Source organism: Aphelocoma coerulescens, chromosome 3, assembly GCF_041296385.1.
Source record: "Aphelocoma coerulescens isolate FSJ_1873_10779 chromosome 3, UR_Acoe_1.0, whole genome shotgun sequence".
NCBI classification, from domain to species: domain Eukaryota; kingdom Metazoa; phylum Chordata; class Aves; order Passeriformes; family Corvidae; genus Aphelocoma; species Aphelocoma coerulescens.
Window position 1 is genome coordinate 95,476,521 of NC_091016.1, and position 20,345 is coordinate 95,496,865.

General features: G+C 36.6%; 1 protein-coding gene across 4 annotated transcripts in view; it reads right to left on the reverse strand.

Annotated features, from left to right (window-relative positions):
* The window catches only part of FAM135A (family with sequence similarity 135 member A), an 81,209-nt gene that overhangs the window by 7,078 nt on the left and 53,786 nt on the right, over positions 1-20,345 (reverse strand). For all 4 annotated transcript variants that reach the window (XM_069011346.1, XM_069011345.1, XM_069011347.1 and 1 more), the window contains 7 exons: positions 19,616-19,771; positions 13,840-13,913; positions 13,396-13,550; positions 10,830-13,140; positions 8,670-8,830; positions 6,927-7,018; positions 4,761-4,858 (listed from right to left, as the gene is read on the reverse strand). In XM_069011346.1, coding sequence (XP_068867447.1) covers positions 4,761-4,858; positions 6,927-7,018; positions 8,670-8,830; positions 10,830-13,140; positions 13,396-13,550; positions 13,840-13,913; positions 19,616-19,771 — 3,047 coding nt within the window. The remainder of the gene's footprint in view (positions 1-4,760; positions 4,859-6,926; positions 7,019-8,669; positions 8,831-10,829; positions 13,141-13,395; positions 13,551-13,839; positions 13,914-19,615; positions 19,772-20,345) is intronic.

Here is a 20,345-nt window from a genome sequence, read left to right on the forward strand (position 1 = left end):
ACTAATTATTTAAAAACAGAAACAACATCTCAGATCTGCTTAGCAGTTGGACCAAAAGAAGTGATTATCGGCTTGAGCAAGCAATTGAAGAATATGTCTCTGTCAGGAGAGTATTACTTTTAGGTGTTTCTCTGGTTAAGCAATTTAAGGGAAAGATGGATACGACTCTTTAGCTTCTTACACCTAAGGATAAATATTACTTAATCTGAGGTGCTTAATGTCACATATGGAAGTCTATACAAAGCATTTCTTAAAAACAGACACTACAAAATTAAGCAATTATAGTTATGATGCTTACAGATCCCTGCTGAGATAAGGACCACCATCAGACTAGGCACTGACTTAAAAGTATATGGTAGGGGCCAGACTCATAAAGTTAGAAGGAAAAAGTGCCTTCCTGCATTATGGATGCAATCTCAGGATATGGTGAAAACAGAAAACCATCTAAAATTATGTATAATAGAACTACCATTGCTGGATCACATATGTGCTACAATATTATACCTCTAAGATCATCCTTCCTGTTTGCTCTGTATCACTACAGTCATCAACAAAAGTAGCTAAAACAAAGTTTCCTGTAACATCTGTGTAAAATACAGTGCTAAAAGATTACTTGACTGTTTAAATGCTTCCCAAGCAAGAATTGTTGCCTTGGAAAACACCAATTTAAAGGTAAATTACAAAAATTCAAACATTTGGTTATAGAATGGCAGAACCACCCTGAACTCCTAAACAATTATGCATTCCTATGACAGAAAAAGGCTTTTTGTTCATTATTAATACACAGTTTAAGCACGTATGTATATTCTTTTCAGTTGCTTTTACTAATAGATTTTCAAAATTACTTGTATGAGAAATTCTTTGCCTCAGCTTGTTATATTTGCCTAACTAATTTTGAAATGAAAGATTATGTATCCTCTGAGGTGTCAGCACAACAGCAGTGCATTTGCAAAATGAAACATTGAGCTGCTTTCTTGAATACTAAAATTTAAAACTATTCTCTTGGAGTACTTCATAAAATCCACACAAGAACAACAAAACCACAGATTTCTTTAAGAACAAGTAAATGACCACAGAAAGTGAGTTGATCCTGAAGATGATCTGCATGATGTAACTTCTCTTGAGTAAAACATTGTTTTCTACAGAAGATCTGAACATTAGCAGAGATACTCTCTTGACAGTTCTCCTACAGTTCAGACAGTATTTACTAGAAGTCATTAAAGGGGTGAAAAACTCTTATATTGTACCATAACAAAGGGCATTTTCTGTGAAAAATGCAGGAATCCATCTATCAATTCTATCATCCCTAAGAATAAGGGCATACCTGAACCAAAACTTCAGAAACACTAAAGACCCATTTTAAGGAAAACTGGGTGCTCACAATCAGCTATGTGAATGTACCTCAAAGATTAAACACTTGTACTTAACTGGAAAAGACTCAGAAATAAAACAGAGGTTACAGTAGTATGTTGTGGTCCAATTCTGATGCTTAGATGAACACATGATAAGCTTTAAATTTGTTTTCTAGTAGAGAAAGGTTTAACAATTTGCTCAAATCAAAAAGTGGAGGAAAAGGAGAACCCTTCGAATAGAGTCTTGAGAGTCTAAGACAGGAATGTAATCCATCCTACTCACGGGATGCTCTGCAAAAGCAATGAGCACTAGGTGGCAGTATTATAATCTTCTGAATGCATCATTAACACACTGAAGTTAACAGAATTATCATTTTTATACATGCTTTACGATACAAGTCTACCAATTCAGATCATACTAGAAAATCAGACACAGCAAAACCTCATTATTCTGTGCCAATAAACAAAAACCCAGCCCAACTATAAAAATTCATGGTAGAAAGAAAAATCAATCAAGATTCATAATCAATGATGTGCTGAAACAACAAACAGATGTTTTACTATACACATAGCATTAAAAAATTTCCTTTTTTTCTATGAGCCAATGTTACTTAGAGAAGAGGATGACAAGCTGATTAATCCACCTGAGGTCAAAGTCCAATACAAGTCATCAGAAATTACATAAGACCTGACATGTGCAAAACAGTTTCTGAAACTACACTGTAAGAGCAGGTGGTTTATTCCCTAGCTACATGGTTACCTGGGAGGGCTTCCATCCTTGCAGATACTCAGAACTTGAATGGGTATGACTGAGCAACCTGACGTACTTCTAAGTCGCATTACCTTTGATAGTGGCATTGGTATGAGTGGGTAACTGATCCAAATAACCTCCAGATGTCCCCTCAACCTAAAGCCTCCCATGATTCTTTACCAAACAGCTCTTTTATAAGGCAAATTGCATTTGTTTTGAATCAAGCTTCCAGCTCACACTTGCTGCATGCTTGTAGTGAGCACAAAGATTTTGTTCAGAGATGAATGAATGTGCTGGATAGTGAATTGCTGCAATAACTGATATTAGCTCTGGAGGTACCAAAAACGCTTCCTGAAGCTGACACTATTCTAATGGTACAGGGAGTGTCTTTTCTCAGTACAGGAATGTAGCGCAGTAAATCAGATTTCCGCATTACTTGAGAGCATGAGACTCTGCATTTATCCAAATAAAGGGCAGAATCTCCAAACATCTCTGGACTTGTCTTGACCTGAGCTGATTTTAATTTGTTTAAGCTGTGACAACAATCATCTGCCAGTGAAGTAACAACTCAGGTCTAAAAAGTTGTTTTAGTTTCACTACAGTTTCAATTAATAACAAGTAGTTATTCTGTGTGGCTTGACTGTGTATGATCAGAATGAAGTGTGGTGTGGAAGAGTGCAGGTACAGGTATCATATGGGAGAGGTCCCCAATGGTCTATTAATGGTCACTGCAGGAGCACAATTGTGTAACTCAGGAGAAAAAGCTGGCATTAGAGATAACATAGAATGGGAGGGAAAAAAGAGTAAATGGGAAACAAAAGAAAGAGCATATGGGCCATCTGGAAACACAGAAATACGAGACTAATCTATCCAGACCCAAGGCCAAGGAAGCTGGAATTCCCACCATGAACATCATTGTCCTTATACTGAAGCCCTGGGATGCTGATGTCCTACTGCTTAAACAAGACAAAATCCACCAATCTTAGGATGTCGGCTTTTTTTGCCATACAAAATCATGGATCTAGAGACTGATGTCTATTTTGACTGGGTTATGGAGCAGGACTTGTAGAGAGAACACTTCCTTTAGGAGATGGGAAGACTTTATGAGGAGAAACCAGCATCATTCAGGAGACTACAGATAACTGCAAGGTCTGCTTTCTACAGTAGCATAACAAAAATAAGGCAGGAAAGCATTGGCTGCTTGAGCAGAGGATTTCTCAGCAATACTTTCTGGGTTGTCCCTTCAAGGCCTTGCACAGAAGCATGTCTTTCTGACAGCTCTCTCATGTAGCTACCAGGGAACAGCTACAGGATTTGCTGGCAGATTTAAAATTCTCATAAGTAAAGCTTAAGTTGAGAAAAGAAAACTTCTGCTTCAGTAGGGCCCAAGACAAGTATACACCTTAAAAAGGAAACTAAAATAAAAATTCATAGGTTTTCTTTTTCTTTCAAGTGATGAGTAACAAATAAAAGTGAAAAAATATTTACAAATTGTAAGTCTTATGAGAGAAGTAAGCCAAAAGCAAACAAGAGTTTAGTTCTCAGGGATGACTAATCATAAGTGGGTGGGTTTGCTCATTACAGCCTTCAGACAACAGCCTGGGAGAGAAGATCCTGGTGTGTGCTGGTGGATTACAGAACTCTTCTCTCCCATACCAAGGGTGCTACTACGTAGTCTGTGAAACAAAAATATGATCAGATAGTGCTTCTTTAATTTTTAAATAAACAGTTTAGACAAAATTAAGTATGTCAAATCTTGCCTATCTCAAACCAGAAACATTTGGTTTAATAGTGAGATTATATTTAAATGTTTTAGATGTTTCCTCCAGCTCAATAAAGCCTACCAAATACATGTACATGCCGAAACTTGTCAGAAACACGTGACTAGCAAGTAAAAAAACCTTCTGGATGGATAATTTGAGGATGCCTGAAAAAATCAATGAAGTCAGGCTTGAATTAGCTCCTGTCATCTATTGATGAGCTAACTCCAGCAACACTGCTGAGTTGGTAAGGTAGTCTGCCCAAATGGTGCACCCTACTTTGAGAAAATAAATGCAACAGGCATTCCCTGGAAGTAAATGTAAAAGAAAACAGGAATGCATACACTCTGGTAAGCCCTCTAGTAGGATGTAAAACATGCTTTTTTAGCAGACGAAACATTCAGGAAACATAAGGAAATAATGAAATACATTATCATACAGCTGCCCTTCAATGTCATAGGTAAGATGAAAGTGCCCTGTAGGAATGACAAGATAAGCAGTCTGCCATGTCATACTTGGTGAAGGGACTATAAAATCAGAAGGAGCCTAACTTCACCCTGGCATAGTGCTACTACAGTTTCCTTCAACTTTCTCAAAATACTGTTTTTCTGCAGAACCCTATTATGTAGGATCTGTGGAAGCACAGGACAGCAATTCATTAAATGTAATGCTTAACCTCTGCCCCAAACCCAGCAACAGATGAGCTTACAGCATTGTTCAGTCTTCTTTCATTTGGCAATTCCCTCTCTCCATTGTCCTCCTTCCCCCTACTCCTCCCCCCTCCCAAATTGCTTTTTCCCATCTCTCTTTTGGCCTGCTCCTGAGCATCACAGTTTGGAACAACCCAGGGTTCTAGTTTTAAGTTTATTTCTGTAAATAGTATAGAACAGATATTACCTGATTTTTGAAAGGGGTGGATTATAAATTTGTATATACTGTATAATTTCATCTAAAAGACGATCTGTCATGGATTCAAAATCAGCAAAGGTATCATTCTGTAAAATAAAGGAAATAAAAAATAACTGTACTTTCTAATGCAGCAATATACATTCTGCATTCAGCCTGAATTCTTATTTCCCAGTGTTTTGATCAACAGAACACAAATAAAATCATCGATATTAACTCTGAATACAAACACTACAGCTAGTTATTATAAATTTTTCATGTCATTTTCTTGTAACATGGAATAAAGTGATACACATTTTACTGTAAGACTACTTTCTTCTAATACACCAAAACAAATCTTAATGCTACACACCCAGCCGTATTTCTAAGCTGTTCTCTACACTTAAGATTATCTGTAGTGAAACAGAAGACCAAACTGCTTGTTCAGAATTAAATCCCACTGCCCATGAAATAGAGATGAGACAATTACTGCAACAGCAGTCTACATTAATACTGTTTATTCAAAATGAAACAAACAAACAGACAAAATCCTTAAGGCCTTATGCTCAGCTCATAGCTGATTATCTCTAATGATCAGCAGTATGAAATTAAAAGAGATAGGCAAAGTCTGTCTAAAACTTTTCAACACAAGTTCCAATGGATCTGCGCTAAAATCTGTAATGTTCAACATATTGGTAAATGATCTGGGAAAGGGAAGGAGATGAAATACCAGTTTCTAGATAAAACTAAATATCCAGGATAGTCAAATCTAGAACCAACCAGAATTTCAGAAGAATCTTATACTACTCCATGCCTGGGTGATAAAATGGCAAGAAATGCAAACACATGCTACAAAGGGAAAACGAGCCCTAATTGTATATGAAAACAATAATCTATACATCTGTATATCTATAATAATAAATAATAAACAATAATCTATACATCTAGCATATAATCAGCTCTGTTAGGAAAGCAAGGAAAGAAAATAGCAAGATAGCATTTTGTTAGTCCATAGTGCACAAGCATCTTAAATGCCCTGTCTAATTCTCATAATTCGATTTTAAATGACAAGAAATTTCAAGTGGGCAGGGAAAGGTATCATGGATGAACAGAAACTGTCTCACATCTAATTGTAAGAAATATTAAATGGACTAAGTCTCTTCAGTTGCCTCCTGAGGAAGAAATTTTACTTGTTTATAAAATACGTGATTAACTGAAGCAGTGAATGAGGAATGATTATTAAATATTTTTTCCAAAACAAGCTGTAAGGTAAATTATTTCAGTATCCTTGTTTGCAACTGAATTATTAATGCATACAAACTGCAGAATTAACCTCAACTGTATGCTGTGGATACAGAAGTAAAAACATTCAAAAAGAATCAGCCAACATTAAGGAGAAAAGTCTGTCAGTAGCTATTAGGCTCAGTGGTCTCAGTGGAATCCACAAATCAGAAAGTCTCACAGCTGCTGACTGACACAAACTATAGGGCTAGAGAAGAGAAAGCCTGGCTTGGTGCCTGTCCAGCCTGTTCCACAAAGCATCCCAGCAGCTACTGCCAGAAAAATGCTAGTGCACTAAATGAAGCTTTTGTTTGAGCCATTGACGAGACTTTGTTCATCTCTGAAGTACATGTAATACAATAAGTAACACACACACACAAAAAGTAAAAATTGGTCTTTTGTGCTTTTTCAAGTTTACTTCATCAGAAAATAGTAAAATTCACAAAAGTTTAACACAAGAGGTAATTTGATATTGGTTCAGTGTGATGATGTAGATCTTGCAGCATGCTGACAAAAGAACGAGAGACAGGTATTTTGTATTTCTCAGATCCTCTGAAATAACACATCTCCCTTCTTGCTACACCAGTTTTCACTATTACCATTTGTACCACCAGTATTGAGCATATTTTATCCACAATCCAAACTGCTTATGCTGAGAACTTAGGAGACACAGTACACACAACAAAATGGTAGCAACAAATTTTGCCCATTAAAATATTTACCTTCAATACCATATTGTAATTACTTTGACACAAGCCACAGATCAAATCAAGGATGTATGAGAATACAATAAAAACATACAAAATGTGGTAAACAAAATAGTGTCCTTAAATAAATATGTCTGAAAGTTTACACTGTTCATAACTTTACAAAAATTCTTAGCTGGCAAATAAATACCTGATTCCTTTCAGACATAAGAAACTCAACTCTTCCTCCAGGCAGCCCTAGCTCAATGTAAGTCTTCACTAATCTTAGATCTGCGCTGTTACCTTCAAAAGAAAAATAACAATCAAGTTAGATTCTGCAAAGTTAACTTGCAATAAAAGCACTCAATAAAAGCACTGAAATGAATCTCTGGCAGAACTTTTTATTTAAACACAGCTAATGATATTCAGCCCTAATTAAAATTCAGTGAGACTTTGAAAGATAAACCACAATGTCAAATTAAGTGACAAAATGGTTATGAAAATGACATTTGATGCAAACACTTTTAAAAAAGCAAGGATGTAGGAAATCGTGTTTGATTTTGTCTTAGCATCCAACTGATACATAGCACTGTGAACATTACATTCTTGGAAACCTAATTTTGATAAAGACAAAGAACTCAGAGCTCGCTTAAAGAATTTAGTGAAGGAGTATTTTCATAAAATGAAAAGGCAGAGTGAACTGGCAGCAGATAAAGATACATTTAGACTGGTACCCAAAACAACAAATGCTAGTTTAACTAGCATCCTGAAGATTTTTCCACATCAATAGTCATGGATACTTTTGAAGAAAGAGTAGCCTTTCTGCCTTAATTAGAGAACAGGATTTCTATTTACATCTATCATTTATAGGAAATAGCTTGTATAAGCTTGCCATTTCATAAGAAAATTCTAACTATGTGGACTTTCATAAGGCTTCAAACACATGTATTTTTTAAACAACAGGCTTCTTGGTCAAGTTAACTTTTGTGCCACTTCTACATAGAGTAGCATGTGAATATCTACACTAGTAAGAGGGAATACCTCCAAGTCCTATCTTTAAAAGTACTTAACACGGGCTGCTTTCTGCCCAAAGGAGGAAAGAAAAACTACACTGTTGTTTTTTTTAACTTAGGAATTTGAAAAATGAAAAAGGTACCTGTGCAGTGTTGGTGCAGTCCAGTACTCTATTCTACTGCCCTCTTGTGTTTCTTTACATTGTTAATTTAAGAAGTGTCTCAAAAACCCACAAAAGCTAGATAGGATATTATTTCTTAATATGCATATATGCTTTGAACTAAAAAGGTGAATATACTCAAGCTACTTAAACTTTACAACCCTTTCAATTAGCAAGCGATTTTCTCACTTCTACCACAGCAGAATCTTTGTCCTTGGAAATATTCAAAAACCCAACTGGACTGCATCCTGGGCAACTTGCTGTAGGTGACCCTGCTCTGAACAGGAAAGTTGAACAAGACAATATTCAGTGATTCTTTTCACCCTCAACCCCTCTGTGATTCAGTGACTTAACCTTTTAAAAACTTATAAACAAACACCTGACTGTGTTTTACATGTACTATTTCTTTTTCCTAACAAGATACACATTATTTGATTTTCCTTGACAACACAGCGATTCTAAAGCAAACAGCTTTGTCAGTAACTCTATTCTATTACCACAACACAGACAAATTCCTCTATGACATAAAAAACTTAAAGATGCACCTGATGTGAACTATGGCATTAAACAGATTTATGTGCAGGGAAGTTTTCTTTAAGAAGTCTTCTTAATTTAAAAGATTTTATGGAACATGTTGTCAAATGTAGCAGTCCAATGTCAGATTCCCATTTCCCTCCAGTGAACCTATTTCAGGTGTTCAGCAGAGTTCGAATGACCAAAGCTAAATCTCACAGGTAATCTGAACTGCTATCTTGTACAGTATCACATTTCCCAGCATACCATCTAGGCCATGGACACAGACTATGAGGTGTACTCCTTTGTCTGAACACTCATCGTCTTCCGTACTGAAATAAGGCATTGAAGAAGCCAGTTTGAAAACATCACTATACATAAATCCAGGAAGTTTAAGTTGCCTCAATTCTTCTTTAGCCTGTAGGAAACTGGAACAAAAAAATACTTATTATACATTTACTATTGCTAGATAAATGTGGGGTCTTCCAGGATAGTTTTCTACTGTAATTTTGCTTTGTATTCTACGTAATTAATATGAACAAAAATATATTTATCAAATTACTACTTTCACAAAATAAGCCAATTCCTCAAAATATTTTTACTGCAGATTCCCTACAGCCCCTTTTCCTCTGTAACTAAAACCGTATCTCAAGCTCTACTCTCTTCTCTCCTTTAACCACCTTTAAAAACTCTCAAGTATTTCTGAAACCACTGAAGATTCTGGGTTCATTGTGGTCTTGAGCAAGCAACAGCTTTGTTTCCATGCAATAACAAAATTATAGAAATTAAACCAATTGGAAGTCAAGTTTAAGATTTTCACTGACTTTTGATAATTCTTGCCAAACCCATTTCTTAGGTCAGCAGAGAGCTGGAGGCAGTGCTGTAGTATCTCACCATAGGGTTCCTGTGGTAGGCTGAATAACTGATACTTGCTTCTGAAACAGCCAGATCCAGACTTCTGATTATATATTCTATGAAGGCATGCACTATAAGGTTTTTAATAGCTGAGATCCTCACATGCTAGGAGCTCCTTGCGTTCCTCCCTTTCTTCCACTTCCCTTAGTTTTTGTGTATGACCTTCCTAATTGCATATCAGTTTCCCTGCAGCAGATAAAGCTTTATGCTTTCTTATGCTTCCTTAATCCATCTGTTCCACATGATGTCTTACAGTGCCATGCTGTACCCCATCCTCTTCTGCCTGCTCACTGCTTCCCTCCCATTCTACCTTTTGTTCTCTGTTTTCCCAGCTTTATCTTTAGCTCATTCCTCACTAACTGGCAGGAGCAGGCCTCAATGAAGTCAGCCTGAACAGAAACCTCTGCTGGCAGCTGCTCTTATCACTCTGCAACAGAAGCTACTTGAGTTTGTACTCAAGGCATGTTTCCTGAACATACCAAGGGTGGTTCTTTATGGAGCAGATCATACTGTGTGGATTCACAATTATCTCATGTTCCAGGAGACTCTGCTTTTCCCACGGCCAAGTCCCTGATTTTATTCCAAGTTCACTTTTATTGTTACAGAACAGCCTGAGTAGTCTTTGCTCTTCATCTCTCCCATTCCACACCAGTACCCACCATACAGTATTTCAGAAGCTACTTTTTTGGCCACTTCTAACCTGTTTTCCTCCATCTGACTGCTCAATCCTTCTTCCTGTTCTCAGCTACTTTTCACAAACTATCTGATTTTTTATCTCTTCCGCCAGCTCAGCATTGTTTCTACCCTTAAATTTACTTCTCTCTCACAGCAACATTTTACTTCCAACACAACACATAAGCTGCTGCTTCACATGTTCATTTAGCAGCAGGGGGTTATCAGGGAAACTCCGATGTTTACAGCAAGAAGAGATACAATCTGGGATCCCTGATGTTCCTCTAAATTTGGCTTTCCTGGTATCCAAACTGCAGTGTAATTTAGAGCACTGTGATCTCCGAGGTGTTACATTTTTGATACCTGAAGTTAAGATTTAAAAATAAGATTACTGTAGCTTGCATGACACATTTGCTTCACTTAACTAATCAGATGGACAACCAGTGACACAATGGTTTTCGGTTTATGTTTTTAAAGTCAAAGCATATTTTCCCAAGCTTGCTATTTTAACATTTCCATTTCATAAAATACCATTTTTATGCTCAGTAGCCTTTACAACATCATTCTTCAGCTGAATGCTTATTCTTTAAAAATAACAAAGAAAGCTCCTGTTTTGCTTGTTTCTCAAACCACATGAAATTACAAGATAACTGATAAAAGTAGTTCAGTGCTAAGACACTTTTTATCTCAATATCTAGAACATGCTGTTACTTGGGCATGCAGAATCCACAAGCCACAGCTCTGGGGAATTCTACAGCCCAACTATGCTTGTTCTCCTCTTCTCTACTATATTAACATCATTTCTAAAAGTAAAAAGTTCATTTTAAAACAATCACTTACGCTAACATCTGAGGTTTTGGGGAGCTTTCATACCAGGAAACAGGTGAAGCTGAGCTGTAGGATGTGCTGCCTGGCTGTTGTGTAATTGCATCAGATTTATTCTTTGAAGAAGAGGTAACATTGCAGGGAGAGTCTCTCAGAGAAGAAGGGAATGACAGACAACCAGGAGTACAGACAGGGGGCACAGTTATTATGTCTTGCAGGTGTCCACTGTCAATCATTTCAGATCTCGGGGCTCTCTCTTCTGCTAAGCCATGATCCTGGTCAGCACTGCAAGCTCCATCTAATATATTATAATCTGTTTCTTCATAATACCCATTTTCAATCATTTCTTGATCCTCCTCTTCTTCCTCATCTTGTTGGGAAGAACAAATAATTTGTTTTTCATATGCTTCCTTTTGAGGGCTAACAGGATTGCTGTTGTCCATAGGTAAAATATCTGAAATATCTGTGCTGCTTTGAGAGCCAAAGTAGTTTTCAACAAGTCCTTGCTTTACCATGTCAGCACTACCAGTTGGAGAAGGATTATCTGTACCAGTTTCACTTTTAGCTACTGACAGTTCTTCAGTTGTGCCCTTTAGTTCTAAAGCCTCATTATGTATTCCTTTGTTTGTTTTTTTAACCTCGTACACTGCATTTACAGATGAAGAACCTGAAACAGCAGATGGCTCACCCATACAAGATGTTTCCAAACACAACTCAACTGTTTCTTCTGTATCTCTAGAATGCCTTTCAAGGTCCTGAGAGTCCTTGCAGGTTGTGCCAGGGCCTATTTCTGGGCTGTAACTTTTCACATCAGTCGGTGTATCCTCATCTGAAGCAACCAAGTGTAACAGATCTTTTTTTCCTGAGAGCGAGGAATGTATAGACAGAGTTTTGTTATCCAGGTGCCCTGAAAATACAACAGGCTGTTGCTGCAAACTGGTGTTTGATGTTTTACTGTCATCACATTTTGGCAAGTTAATTGCTCCTAGATCCAATACTGTTTTGCTGTCACTTAGCTGACATTCAGGTACAACAGATATCTTTGAATTCTCATCAGGTGACAGCTCATCATCATCTGAAGGCAGTGAATTTATGGATGTCAGGGATGACTGTATTTCACTTACAGCACTTGTACTCTCAGTACAATGGCTTTCTATTGTGTTTTTTATTGCACAGTCTGGTTTTAGTAGAGGCTGAGGAAACACTCTCTCACCATTGTATGCACTTTGCCCATGAACATTTTCAGAAACATGATCAGGGTTGGGATGAGTTGCAAAAGAACTTGGTTCACTTTCTACACCTGAATCTGAAAACCTAGAAGAGGCATACGTCACACTAACATCTGGTAATTTAGTTATGTCTCCACTTGCAGAGAGTTGACTTTCTTTTGTTGAAAGAGCAGGAGGATTACTTTTCATTTTTGTCAAGATGTCACTGGTATGCTGACAGTTTCTCTCATGGACCTCTTCCTTTTCAAGCATAGATTCCTGTTCTCCCAAACTCAATTTATTTCCAGATTCTGAAGGCTGAATACTGGGTGTCAGCAAATTTTCTTCCTGCACTCCATCTTGTGGAAACTCGGCCCATGATCCAGTGTGAGCCACTCCTTTCTCCTCTTCATAAAGATTCTTATTACTTGGTTTGACCTCAACTGTCCTGACTCCTGAGGAAGATGGTTGACCTCCATGACAACCTTCAAGTGTACCTCTGTGTTGTAAAGCACTATCTGCTTGAATAGTTCCAGAACCTGTCTGGGAGATAGTCAGTCTATCAAAAATAGCCTCATTTTCACAGTGCACAGGACTACTTGGACCTGGTTGGTCACCTTCAATCCTGACAGCCGTTTCGTCAAATGCCAAATACGGAAGGTCTCTGCGAGTTATTTGCCTGGTGCAGGCCTTTGTATCCCAAGGAAATCCAACTACTCTAGGGTCCAGCCCTTCATTAACATTGTATGAAGGCTCGCCTTCCAATCTTTTACAGGCATTTTCCAGTGCTTCACTTATCAAACATTTGTATCCTACTAACACCACAGAGTCCTTTGGGTTCTGTTTTATGACTTTTTTTGTGTTTTCAGCTTTTATTGTTTTTATGAGCTTAACAACCTTAGCTTTGGATTTATTTGTATCTTCATTTTTCCCTTTCAAAGTTTTTGTTAGCATCTTTTCAGATTCTGAATGACAAAAGATGGAGACACCTGCAGGTCTTATTTTCAGTTCTGGGCTAGTAAAACCAGCAACGAAACCTTCTTCAGCTTCAAATTTATCTTGTTTATTGGACTCTGTCCTTGGAAGACTCTGAGCTACCAACCAGGGTACATCCAAATCTTTCACAGAAAAAAAGAGGGGCGGGGGAGAAAAGAGAAAGGATATTTACAATAAGATTATGCGGATAAGTGATGCTATAACACACTAGCAATTATAGAATTTTACACATCCTCAAAACTCAAGCTAAAACCCCATATCCTATCAAATAAATGTCGTCCTTTAAAGGCAGCAAGAAATTGATAGAAAAATACTCAAGTTTTACATAATTTTTGCTCATTTCTTCAAAAAGGAAACTTACTGTGAGGTCTGCTTACCTTCAGTAATTGTATCTAAATACCGATCTTCAAAGATAATAGGCAAGGAGTTCATATCTCCATCTAATTCACTGCATTCAATAGGGAGGGGTGGAAGAGAACTGCAGAAGGAAGTGTTTTTGATAGCTGCACACATCTGTAGATGACTCTGAGCACTGAAAAAAGGAAGCAGTCCTCCATAAAAAAACCAGAACTATTTATTTTTACATTAACAGAAATCACCAACAGTTTAATTAATTTTAGTAGAAGCTTTTCTACTAATTAGCTATTAATAGCTTGATTATTTAATAACTTCTTATATAACTTTCAGTAATTTAAATCTATATTGAGAACAGAAGTTTCTCTTGAATTTCTTATGTATTTTTGCAATGCCATTTCAACACAACATAAACTAGAGTAACAGTACAACATGCTATATACTGTGGAATTCCAAAGGTTACTCACTGTAGTTCTTGAAAGGCAAGAGCAGCTTGCCTAGGATGCTCAAAGCAAAAGAATGCTTCAGCAAATCTGCGCACCTGCAAGATCCAAATGAAGGTAGAACTTATTTTACATTACAAATAATTTTTAAAAATCCACCAGCATTCCCATGCATCAATGTATCGTTTGTATGTATAATACAGACAGTTATTTTTTAAAAAATGTTCCTTCTGGATGGGTGCCACAGACAAGACTAGTGACCGAAACAGTTTTAATTTGTGCTCTGGATAACTGGGAATTATATTAGATTCCACTGCCTGCTGAAAATTTGATTTCCAATAAATCAATCATCCAAATCAGGCTCACTTGAAACAATAACACACAAAAATATTATTGGAAATGTCAATGAGAAGAAAGGAAATGACTGCTGAATTGCACTTCTGAATGAGCCTGAGTATTACCTACAGAAGCAGAAACCCATTAGATATTCTGCAGTCACAAAATATAGGAGTCTTTCAAACCTTCCATAAGTACTCTCTAGCCTACAGTAAAATATTGTGCAAAAGAATCTTTTGTTTGCAAGGATTTCAGCTGGAAATGATGAGGACAGTAACAGAATGTACATTAATTATAAGCACTGTATTCAAGACTTAATTGTATGCCTGAGGTCAATAAACAATACGATACTGAAGTGCTATTTAATACCATAGGGGAGCATTTTTTTTTTTTACCATCAAATGTGTTAAACCATCAATATTCTACCATCAAATACATGCTAAAATAGAGAATGTGAATTACACAACAATTTACTACAAATGAAAACATAATCAATGTATTGAAGGTGCAATATCTAGAAACCCAAAGGTTTTGTACTGTGAAATTTCTCAAATTTCAACATTATATATAATTATTAATTCAATCAACATGCAATTTATTTTTGCAACTGCCAAATTACCTGCATCCAAAAAAAGCAAATCAAAGAGAATGTGCTGTGCAATGGTTGATGGCAACAGCTTGTTTGTTAACATTAATTTGTTTGTATCAATTAAAACAAAATTTCTATCCCACTTAGAGAATTACATATGTCAGTCTACTGAATCAATACTTTGTTTACCAAGCACTTCCTGGCCTCCTACGCCTTTATTTCTTCAATACACTCTGGATCTTCCTCTTAAATTATGGAACCTTCTGAACAGACTGTGCAAGTTTGCAGCGCGAAACTGGCAACAAGTGTGAAGACCTAGCTCAGTTCCCTCAGCTCTTTCACTCAGAGCTGCAGCCAGCATCTGTGCCCACCCTGAGCACAAACACGGCTCTACGAGAATCTTGTGCATGAACTGGCAAACATCAGAGTTTCAGGACTGTATTAATTTTATTCAGAGATAAGCACTTGCAAGGGAATTCCTTTTCCCTCCTGATACACTGCCCAGTATACTTTTAGAGAGTACTACTTGGATTAACTTTCTGCTCTGTAGCTTCTACACTTTTTTGTTTTCTTAATACAAGAAGAACTGGGGAAAAAATTGTTTCAAGGTGCTTAAGAAAAAACCCAATCCCAAACCACAAACATTTTACCCCAATCTCTAACCTGCACTAGAAACTGAAAGTTCTGTCCCAACCTCCCAGAATTTATTTTACTGTATTACATGAAATCAATCTGAGTCATAACATCATCTCTGAATACTCATGGAAAATGCTTTGAAGTAAAAAGAAAACACTAAATTCAACATTTTCTTGTAAATGCAACTTCCACTCTTGCCAGAACTCAATTTGCTTTCTTTCAGAATTTGTTGTTAGGAGTTTATGCATACACGTGGGACTAGAACTGATGTTTCCAAGTAATTTGTTGCATTTTCCCAGCTGGCTTTTCTACACAGACATCTACCTTGCAAACACATGATTTTGTCAGAGCTAATCCCCAACCTTTACCTCAGAAAAGGGGGACTGTTATACAATAGACTTAACAGATAATTTCACTGCTTAAAAACTAGATTTTAGAACAACTGATCATGAAGAATGGACATTATCGTTTTAAATTAAGCAATTTAAAAATTAATTGAAGATCCTAATCAATCAGGTAATAGTTACAGGAACACTGCCAAATTAGTAGATGTCTGTGGTATATGTCAAGAAAAGGGCACACAGCTGTTTCCTAGGAAGCAAGCAAGGTAGTTTTGAGTTTAGATGTGAGCACTTCACCACATAAAGTAACTGGAGTTATATAGTGACTAGATTTTTAGAATACTGCACTCTCTCACAAACAGAAGAGGAAGGCATTTTTTCATTTGCAATAAATCCCATTTGTAATTGTTTAAATAATTCCACGCTTTTGAAGAAAATCTCATTACCAACTCCAGACAGCTCCAAGTAGAATAGCAACAGTATAAAACTAGTTGAAAGCAAACTCCAAAAGCACATAAGTCTTTATTAATGAGAGAAAAGAACCCCAATCAACAGTAGTTTATTATGTTTAATCAGTATTTAACTTACTGAAGGACTGAGGCACTTGCTAGGACACGATTAAACAGGCTCTGCAGAACCAGAATGACTGCCAGCTGTGCTAGTGACGCAGGCGCTACTGGCTTGGGTCGACTCCACAAGGACTTTGCAGGGAAATTGCAGCTGCTACTCCTAATCCCTACAGGCTTCTCAAAAGCATGATTTTTATGGTCCTCCCAATGTAAACAGAAGAACTGTATATAAAAACTGCTGTGGAATACATGTTGTGTGTCTGCATATTTATGAATAGCAGTCTTAGTGTTCAGCTTTCCTATTTTAGGACCTATCAAACTGGAAGAAATAATATTGGAAGAATATATTCAGACCTACCAGAAGATGTCACTACAGAACAAAGAGATGAACTAGTTTAGCGTTCAAATACTTTGTAATATAAAATAACATACTCTGAGCATTTTTTTCAATAAAATACAGTTGTAAACCTTATCAGTATGATAAAGTAGTTGATGGATGTTCCAGTTTACCTAAAGTCTTCCTCACCTTTTAACGTAGTGCTTTTCCAAGTATTTGAAAATAGTTAAATATTGAAACACTTAAGTAAACATAAGTAAAATTATTAAAATAATAATTTCAATACTTAACACTTCAGCAGAAATACCTGTTTTATAAGCATCTACACAAAGATGGTAAAGTCATTTGACCAAATACAGATGGCAGGCATTTCTAGGGAGTATTTTAACACAAGTATCTTAACCAGTCAGATTAATCACTCCCTAAAAGGGTTCATTAATAAACTTTCCCAGGGAGAAATTTCCTGTGGAAGGTATAGTCTGGAAATATTGCAAGAAGAAAAGATAAAATGAGATTTAGCATCCAGTAGCAAACACATCAAAGTATCCATTTCCAAAATAATGGAATAAAAAGGTTTCTTATTCCAGAAAGGACAGGTAAGCCTCTTAAGAGGAGAATTAGTGGGTCATTTTTAGCCTGGAGAAAAGGAGGCTCAGGGGAGACTTCATCGCTCTCTACAACTACCCAAAAGGAGGCTGTAGCCAAGTGGGGCTTGGTCTCTTCTGCCATGTTCCAGGTGAAAGGACAAGACGAAACAGCCTTAAGTTGTGCCAAGGGAGGTCTAGGTTGGATATTAGGATTTTTTTTTCCACAGAAGGAGTTGTAAAGCATTGGAACAGACTGCCCAGGGAAGCGGTGGAATCGCCATCTGCGGAAGCGTTCAAAATATATTTGGATATGGCACTTGGGGATATGGTTTAGTGGTGAACGTGGTGGTGCTGGGTTGATAGTTGGACTTGATGACCTTAAAGATCTTTTCTAACCTTAACAATTCCATGACTCTAAATGTCAACATATAGTCTCCAAACAGGAGAATTAGCAGATCATCTTTTAAATCTCAACTAAATCCAGTAACCAGAAAGCCTGCATCACTTGGTGTGTGCAGATAATGGCTCCAGTGGAACATGATCATCATTGCAGATTTCCCGAAGTATGTTTATACAATCCTTCTGAACACAAATTCTCAAGATATTTCATTAATAAAAGTTAAAATTTATTATACTAAGCACTGCAAAACAAGATTGAAAACCAACTGAACACACTCTTAGAAAACACAAGGCTCAATTTTAGTATCTCTTTTTCATTTAAAGGTTTACCGAATTTATGGATTGTGACTTCCTGCTCTACTGCCACATGGGAAGCCCAGTGGAGCAATGGTTTCTTACATATGTTTTAATTACATGTATTTGCAAAATATTCACAAAAACTCATCCCATCTTGGAGTGCAGGAAACAAGTGTCCATTTAAAAATTAAGTAATATCACATTGCAGGTTCTGTCTAAGTTGGCTCAGGTAAAAATCCCTTCTCGATGCTGTATTATGCAATTCTTACAGAGTCAGCCTGCTTGCTTTTTGCCATCAGGTCCTAAATAAAAATGTAATTTTAGGATTACCCATGCCTTGCATCTCCTCTCGAGTCTTTGAAAGATTATAGAGTATCCATAAAATACAGGGACAGATAACAAAAGGAGTGAGTGTAACAGCAACTCAAAAGGACACAGGTCATGCAGACATGAAATGAAATTATACTTTTTTTTTTTAATAGGGAGGAAGGAAACTGCTATTCGAATTTTTTTGAAACTAGAAAGCATCACAGAAATACTTTAAAATATGTGCAACAGCTCAATTCCCATAGTATAATTAAATACTTTGACTTATACTCCATAAAATAATTGCAGTAAAACTCAATAATTAAGGCATTTATGAGCTAAGGAGGATGACTTACATCACAGGTTTTAAAAGAACCACATTTAAAAAGATAAACACGTAATCATTAGCAATGTCTTTTCTGGAGCAGTAAAAATTAATGTATTAATTCTTCCTTTGGTTTTATTAAATATAAATTTGTACAAACACTAACATACCAGCAGCTGAATGCAAATGCACGTTAAATGAAATGGTATTTTTGCTTCGTACTTTCCACCATTTGACTTGAGGGATTCCAGAATTTATACAAAAACCACAGAAATCTAAGATTCAGAGACAGACAATAAAATGATCCCTTTCTTATGGCTAGGACATCAAACAAATAACCCTTGCATTCTTTCTGAAAGATGCCATTTATTCTCCAGAACAGGCTATTTCCACAACCATGATTTCCTCACTAAACAATGTGATTTATCAAGTAAGAGTAATGCTTTAGTTCATACCCGAATATATTTCACTACGGGAACAACACTGCTGTGGTTCTGCTTGCAGAGAGCCCACAGGAATTGCACACACCCATAGACAGACCCACAGCACTACAGATGTCTTAGTACATACACACACATACTCACATGCCAGATCATTTCACATACATCTCTTCTTTTATAAAATCCCACGTAAGAGACTTTTCAAAAATTTATGTTAGACAGTCTTAATTTGGAAGGAAATACACTTTGTTTATGACATAAGCAGGCAGCCTAAACGCAACAGAGAAGTAAAACAGAGGGTGGGCACTAGACATGGCTCCCACAGTAAAGTACATCAGTGCACACAAACATATCTTATTCCACAGACTGCAATCTGCCTTCTGAACTGCATTTCTTACTCAAACAAACAGTGAATTACTTGGGTCATAAACATAAATAATATGTTTTATGCATTATATTCCAACAACATAATACATTATACACAAGATAACAAATGAAATGCAACAGCTCCCATTACAATTTCAACCAGCTTTCCCAAATAAAAATAGAAAAATGATCATCTGGAGTCTCATTTTGATACACATTTCCATAACAATGTGTCCCAGTGAGCGTATGAAGGTGCCCGGGTCAATACTTACTCTTAATGTGTGATGCTCTTTTGCTAGCAAAGCTGTCACCTCCTCTTGTAAGGTAATGACCTCCAGAAACTGCCCCCAGAGTGCCATCAGAAGTGAGCAAAGCTGAGCAAGATTCATATTTATAAGTTCTGCCAGTTCATCAGGATTTTCCATTTTCTGAAGTCAGGAAAAAATATTTACATCATTCACTGATGAAACCATAATTTACAGCCAGGAATAAAAAAAAAAGTATAGTTTATCTTAGTGAGAATCTAATTTAAAAAGCAACTTCCAAATGAGAACTGTTTCAACTAAGTATCAAAACTGGATCAATCGATGTTACAACAGTAATAGATTATTTATGTTGTATTAAATATTATCCCGTTGCTTTTTAGAATTAGGACTCCTGTCCAAAAATTAAAGCAATTGTTCCACTTATGGCAAAGATAACTTATGGCAAAGAGCTCAACTGTTGTATTTTCTAACATATAAAAATACCATGTGCCTGAAAGGAGAGGAATCAGGAAACCAAAAACTGACACTTGCTATGTTAGTTCAATTTTGATAAAATCGTAAGAATTTAATAAAGACATCTCCATTTCAGAATAGTTATAACTCACAATAATCTTTATAAGATGCTATATATATACATACATTTTATGCATAGTCAAGAAGCAGTATTATAGCATAGGCTTCCTAGAACCAGATCACACCAAGACAAATTCAGTGTGAAACAAGTTTTGCTTTCTTT